This window comes from Helianthus annuus, chromosome 6 (genome assembly GCF_002127325.2).
Source record: "Helianthus annuus cultivar XRQ/B chromosome 6, HanXRQr2.0-SUNRISE, whole genome shotgun sequence".
NCBI classification, from domain to species: Eukaryota; Viridiplantae; Streptophyta; class Magnoliopsida; order Asterales; family Asteraceae; genus Helianthus; species Helianthus annuus.
In genome coordinates this window covers 8891680-8898909 of record NC_035438.2, presented here as the reverse complement: position 1 = coordinate 8898909, position 7230 = coordinate 8891680, and the positions used below count along the sequence as shown (strand labels likewise).

Sequence of the window (7230 nt, the reverse complement as noted above, 5' to 3'; positions counted from 1 at the left end):
GTAAAGTGGTAAATTATTTTTTTTTTAAAAAAAAAAGGAAAAAGTTGTGATTGGTTGAGATAGGAATGGACCCCACCCACAATACCCCCCCTCTCTCTCTCTCACTACCCTCTCTCTCTTATTTTCCCGATCGGCAATATGTTACCGATTTACAAAGAAACCGACACGGCAAAGGGGTTGGCGCCGGTGTTGCCGCGCGGCAAACCAGTTTGCCACTTCCCTTTGCCGCACCACACCGTATACCCTTAGATAAGATATGCTTTTACGTAGAAGGTATCTTCTGCGTAGTCTATATTAACTAGGGAGCTATTATTTTAAGTGCCCTCTACAAAATCATAGTCTATGGAGCATTATTTTATGATAATATTAAATAAACTTGGAACAAATAAATAAACTTTTTACCTAGAGAATTAATGAAAACACATTTTACACACACAATGTGTGTGTGAGAGAGAGAAAGAGAGAGAACAATACAAGAATATAAGCATATGATTCTGATCCTAGGAAACATGAAGAATACCAGGTTTATGTTCCAAAACTTAGTACTAGAAAAGCTTAAAAACAAAGCAAATTGCCAGCCAGGTAATAGCATATCAAATAAAACAACAAAAATAGAATCTTGCAGAAAACTGATTAACAAATTTAATGACAAAAATTATGGTTAGTGTATGACCTAAAACCCTAATCAGATCAACTGTTGCTCCATAAGTTGTACAATGTGTGAATAACAAACACATACACAAACAATTATATCATTAAAACCCAACCCTTTGCTCCATATCTCACCAGACAAAAAAAAAATCAAATCAACCGAAACCTTAAATCGTCTGTTTCAGTGTCACATCGATAATCCCAATTCGAGATTTAGGCCTGTAATGTTCATCTGTGTCCACCTCCTCAATTTCCTAAATAACACAAATTACAAAATGAGTAAATTACGTTTTTGGCCCCTGTGGTTATATCACTTTTACTATATTAGCCCAAAATAAGATTTTTTAACATATCTGCCCCCATGGTCTCTATAACTAACCATTTTGGCCCCTAAGTCTAACCATTTTGGCCCCCATGGTCTCTATAACTAATCATGTTGGCCCCTATGATCTCTAGACCATAGGGGCCAAACTGGTTAGTTATAGAGACCATAGGGGCAGATATGTTAAAAATTCTTATTTTGGGCTAATATAGTAAAAGTGATATAACCACAGGGGCCAAAAACGTAATTTACTCTTACAAAATTAAACCTATCCATGATTACTTATTTTCATTTGAGTAAACTGCCATTTTGGTCCCTGTGGTTTGGTCAATTTTGCCACTTTAGTCCAAAACTCAAACTTTTTGCATCTGGGTCCCTGTGGTTTCAGTTTTATTGCCATTTTGGTCCAAAAATGAAACCAGGTAATATTTTTCTTATAAAATCCTGTTATTTTGTCATTTTCTGAAGGGGCAAAATGATCATTTCTTTTTTATAAATAAATACCATATTTTATAAGACAAATATGACCTGTTTTGCCCCTGAGGAAAATGACAAAATTGCAGGATTTGATAAGACAAGTATGACCTGATTTCATTTTTGGACCAAAATTGCAATAAAACTGAAACCGCAGGGACCCAGATGCAAAAGGTTTGAGTTTTGGACTAAAGTGGCAAAATTGACCAAACCACAGGGACCAAAATGGCAGTTTACTCTTTTCATTTAAAACTCAACAAAGAAGATACATGAACAGCTGTAATATCACATTTACCTGGACAATGTCCTCTCCATTTATAACGCGTCCAAACACATTAAGCTTTGCATTTAGATCTGGAATTGGTGCGGTTGTGATGAAAATATCAAATGCTTCTTTATCATGTTTAGTATTTGATGTACCAAGCATAAAAGCTTCATGCTTTAATCTGGATGGAAAAATAACGATGATAAGTAAACTATGCGTTGAAAACGACGGTTTGTGTGAATTTAAATATAAACCTTTTCTCAAGCTGATTGTAGTGCTTCTCTCTAGAAGTCCAGTCCTCTATAACTGCAAGATTTTCGGAGTCACCTCCTTGAATTACAAAATGTTTCACTACGCGTTGAAATAGCATTCCCTTGAAGTGTCCCTTTTGGCTGCAGAAGAAACACGTTTCCAAACATTAATCATCAGCAGTTATATTGAAATGGGAAATTGGATTTTAATAATCCCACCTAGAGATGGTTGGCCAATATTAGACCCGCTTTTGAATATTGTCACTGGCAGTCCCACCTTTGGCAAATTGGAAAATAATAGTCCCACCTTTCTGAAATTGGCCGATAATAATCCCAAGTCAGTTATTAGCCAATAATAATCCGACCTCATCCATTTTTTTTGTAAAATACTCTGCTGTTAAAATAAGCTTAACGGAGTTAAGTGTTTTTCCGAATTACAAATCGATGTTTTAGGGCTTTTGATCAGAACGAGGATACGAGTCGATTGATGTAAAACTTACCTCGAAATTGTGTTCGAAATGGCTTGAATTTTGTTAATTGGAAGTTAAACACCCGAATTGAGGCACCGTTTTCGTGGGTTGGGGGCAGTATTTCGAGGTAAGTTTTACATCAATCGACTCGTATCATCGTTCTGATCAAAAGCCCTAAAACATCGGTTTGTAATTTGGAAAAACCCTTAACTCCGTTAAGTTATTTTAACGGCAGACTATTTTACAAAAAAATTGGACGAGGTCGGATTATTATTGGCCAATAACTGACTTGGGATTATTATCGGCCAATTTCAGAAAGATGGGATTATTATTTTCCAATTTGCCTTTAAATATTTGTTTTCTCACTGCACCTCCTGTTAAAAAAAACTTAACTCCGTTAAGTTTTTTTCCGAATTTCAAACTAATGTTTTAGGGCTTTTGATCAGAACGATAATAGGAGTCGATTGATGTAAAACTTATCTCGAAACGGTACTCCAAAACGGCTTGATTTTTGTTAATTGAAAGTTTAAACATCCGAATACCGTTTTCACCGTTTCGAGGTAAATTTTACATCAATCGACTCGTACCCTCGTTCTGATCAAAAGCCCTAAAACATCAGTTTGAAATTCGGCAAAAAACTTAATGGAGTTAAGTTTTTTTAACGGAGGTGAGTGAGAAAAAAATATTTAAAAGGTGCGACTGCTAGTAACAATATTCAAAAGCGGGTCTAATATTGGCCAACCACCTTAAGGTGGGATTATTAAAATCCAATTTCCCTATTGAAATTTCCCCTATTAATCATCATTTTTAATTCTTTTTTCTTGGTTTGATCAGTCTTCTCTACAATTACAAATGCATTCTCATAATGAAACATGGAGAGAAAAAAATTGCATTAAAGTAAATATAACTTTAACAGATGCCATGGAATTTTAAGTTAATTACAAATGCTCACCAAGCATCAATAAATTCATCGACAATTTCAGGTGAACCTTCGTTGTAAAGTTCCACAGTAATCAAACCTTTAGAGGTGTTAAAAATCTGGATACACAAGTATGCCAAAACACACAAAGAAAGACGACAAGATAGCGAAGTATCAGAACCGCAACAGTTGAGCTGAAAGAAAGCCAAATGGATCGTTTTGAGTAAAGACATTGAAACTTACAGCGTATCTAGGAACGTCAGATTTCTTTGAATCTAAAATGTCATCTTCAACCTGTGGTAGATTGAAGTTACAAAATTATACAAGAGTAAACTTCCGTTTTGCTCCCTGTGGTTTGGTCACTTTAACGATTTTGCCCCAAACCTTTAAAAATAGCCATTTTCCTCCAGTAGTTTGCTATGGTTTTTCCATTTTGCTCCCTGCAGGGAGCAAAATGGAAAAACAGAAAATTTGGATGGAGTTAGAGGGGGGGAGCAAAATGGAAAAACCATAGCAAACTATTGGAGGAAAATGACTATTTTTAAAGGTTTGGGGCAAAACCGTTAAAGTGACCAAACCACAGGGAGCAAAATGAAAGTTTACTCATTATACAATATACCTAGTGGAACAATATTACCACACTGTTTGATAGTGAGTGAAAAAAAACACCATCATCTCACAAATGAAAAAGTGACGGATTCTATAACAAATCATGAGAACCCGTTAGGAAAATTCACGAGGCCCCACCAATGGCCTTCAAGGGGTTAAGGCAGAAACTTCACCGATATTTGACACATAATAAAATTAATTGTCACTAGACTAAAGAAAACAAGAGAATGAACAAGCACTTGTACCTGAAAGTTTGATGTTCCTTCCTCTGTCTGCATTATTGACCTAATAGTAACACACATACAAGGTTTAAAAGAACGGAAACAAGTTTCGAGGCGTTTTCCCTTCGCCTCACGAGGCGTAAGCCTCGAGGCGAAACGAGGCATAAGGCCGAGGCGATATTAATAAATAAATATAAAAATTATATATATTATAAAAATAATAATACTAACTAATTTCATCATCAGATTCATCAAAATCATCAAAAAACATACATAAAAAAGACATGAAATGCTTGAAATTGACACAAAAAGTGAAAAATATCAAAAACAGCTATGAAAATCCCATGAGGCGCAGCCTTTCTTAGCGCCTCAGCCTCTCTGAGGCGCGTATGCAGTAAAAACCCCATGAGGCGCGCCTCAGACTCGTTTTTTGGCCGTTTCGCCTCGAGGCGCGCCCAGAGGCGTACGCCTCAAGCGTTTTTTTAAAACCATGCACACATAACACTCATTAGGTGTGTTAAGCGTGTATCATATACGTATACGTATACGTATAACCAAACCCTAGTTCTTGCAATATTTGTATGCAACCCCTATCAATAAATGTTTTTTAATAAACCGATATACATACTATATAATTTCACATAAAGTTCAAGTGTACTCATCATGGACTAACTGCCCCAAAGGTGCATAAAACACGTTTTTTTTCCTTCCCCCGTGATGATTAAAAAGTGGGATTATTTGTGAGGCACCACAGAGGTTATCATTATCAAAGAAAGCATTTGTTAACTGTTATCAACAAACCTTTGAGACCAGTGTCTGTATGTAGCATAGAGGAAAAAGACCATAACGACCGTAACAACACTGTACAACGCAATTGCGGCAACACTGATACTTCTCGGTGCTTTCTTCTTTTTGCTTTGCTGTAACAAAGCTTGAGGTTTAATCCTCGCCATGAACAACGAAACCTATAGTGATTACCGTATCACAATGCACACGCTGCAATGAAAGAACAAAAAAAAATGAGTGCAAACTCAGGTCCAAAATCCCCAAAACATGTAGGAACTGTTCGTATATACATTAAAACAAAACAACTTTATTTGAATTAGAAGACAATAATCAGAAGGAAAGCAGTAAATCACAATACATATTTACAACTAAAATAAACCAAAATACAAGAATGTGTTCAACACGGGTCCCCTAAAACAAATTTCGAGTCTCCCAATAACAAATTTCGGGCAGCAAATGTGTCCAAAGATGGCGAAAAATACACTTTAACACTTAGTGATAAAACTCTATTAATTTTTTTCAACATAACATGTATAGCATATGATGCAACAGAGATTATGAAATCTATAATTAATGAGACTAACTAAATAACACAAGATCTAATAGTTTCCCCAAATTCTAGAAGATTTTTGGCAATTAACACACTGGAGATATCAGATATGGTAGGTTGATTTGAATAAGTTAACAAAAGAAAAAGGAATTTGCAATTTAGTGAATAAAGATAAGGATCATGAAGTTAGCAGAATCTGCAACGGTATTATTCTTATAAAGAGTTGGGGAGAGTTGTAGGCGAATTGAAGAATTTAGATACGTATGTGTGTGTGGAATAGAAGATGAACCCTAGAAAATGAGAAACATCGAAAGGGGGTGAATTGATTGATTACCTGAAGAGAAGAGAAGAAGCAAATCGTGTTGGTGAAGTTGGAGAATTGCGGTTTCGATGTAGATTCTAACAGACAGACATGCTTTCGAATTCGAAATCTTCATCGCCATTTGTCGTTTTGGGCCCAATTTTCCATCATCCAGTTGGGCTGGGCTGGGCTGCTTCTTACTCATATTACAACCTTACAATTTTTTTCATTTTTTTTACGGCTAGAAACTTTAACTTGTTGTGAGAGACATACCCTCTTAAATAGAGGGCTCTAACCCTACTCTAGCTAGACTATGTTGTCTTAACCGGGTCTACGCTGGCGGTAGAGTTTGGCTAACGGCATTCCCCGGGAAACCATACCACCCACTGCCAATGGCAGGGGCTTGCGCCGCCACAAGAGAGAATCTCTTTGACGTAACGCATGGTGGACTAAAACCCAGGGTGGCTCGGGCTCAAGCTCTTGACCTAGGGTCTGGGAGAACTAGCCTTCATTGCCTTTATCCACCATATATATGGTACTAGTAGTTTTTGGTTTTTGCTTGTTTAGTACTTTTGGTTATTAATTCCTTTAGGGTAACTATTGTCTTTTGAAGTTTTTCCCTCAACACAAATGCGGTTTACGTAATGATCAAACAGAATGCAGAAGTGTGAGTAGATCTATTTCTTTTTCCCCCTTTTGTCACTAAACATTTTTGGGGTATATCATGTGTTTATGTTTCATATGTTTCTTATTCAAATAATCAACATGCAACATCAATGTGTCGCAACCTGTTTCATATATTTGTATATATTGTTTCATATACATGTATCTACATGTTACTCGCTTTGTGTCTATTGTTTCTTATATGGATCCAATGGCTGACTGGTTCCCACGACCATGGGTTGAACTAGGTATCGCTAACATCATTTAGATTTGCTCTTTGGGGCTTGAATCTCATCGATGTCTATTGTTCTATTATCTTTATGTCGCGTATCATTTTTGGTTGTGGTGATTGTGGCGACTCTTTGTCCTAGGACCGCACCTACGGCATAATCACTCGCATCACACATGAGCTCAAAAGGTAAGCTCCAATCGGGCGACACAAGTATCGGGGCACTCACGAGTTTTTCCTTCAAGAATTCAAACGCCTTGATGCACTCCTCGTCGAAAACGAAAGGTACATCCTTCTCTAAAAGCCTAGTCATCGGGCGTGTGATTTTGGAAAAATCCTTTATAAAACGCCTATAGAAGCCCGCATGACCTAGAAAGCTCCTAACGGACTTAACACTAGTAGGTGGAGGCAATCTACTTATGGTGTCTATCTTGGCCCTATCCACCTCTATACCCTTTCTCGACACCTTGTATCCTAAAACTATCCCCTCCGTCACCATAAAGTGACACTTCTCCCAAT

General features: G+C 36.9%; 1 protein-coding gene across 2 annotated transcripts; it reads right to left on the bottom strand.

Moving 5' to 3' along the window:
* Positions 1–600: 600 nt before the first annotated feature.
* On the bottom strand, positions 601–6004 carry LOC110864607 (peptidyl-prolyl cis-trans isomerase CYP21-4). 2 transcript variants are annotated; one of them, XM_022113721.2, is made up of 8 exons: positions 5853–6003; positions 4984–5178; positions 4207–4246; positions 3596–3646; positions 3386–3471; positions 1967–2104; positions 1743–1893; positions 601–905 (listed from the first exon to the last, which is right to left on the bottom strand). In XM_022113721.2, exons 2-8 carry the CDS (start codon positions 5133–5135, stop codon positions 819–821), a joined length of 705 nt encoding a protein of 234 aa, XP_021969413.1. In that variant the 5' UTR covers positions 5136–5178; positions 5853–6003; the 3' UTR covers positions 601–818. The 2 variants fall into 2 exon arrangements, with proteins under 2 accessions (XP_021969413.1, XP_021969412.1); XM_022113720.2 differs by lacking the exon at positions 3596–3646 and having other exon boundaries at positions 3386–3546; positions 5853–6004.
* Between the last annotated feature and the right edge of the window lie 1226 nt (positions 6005–7230).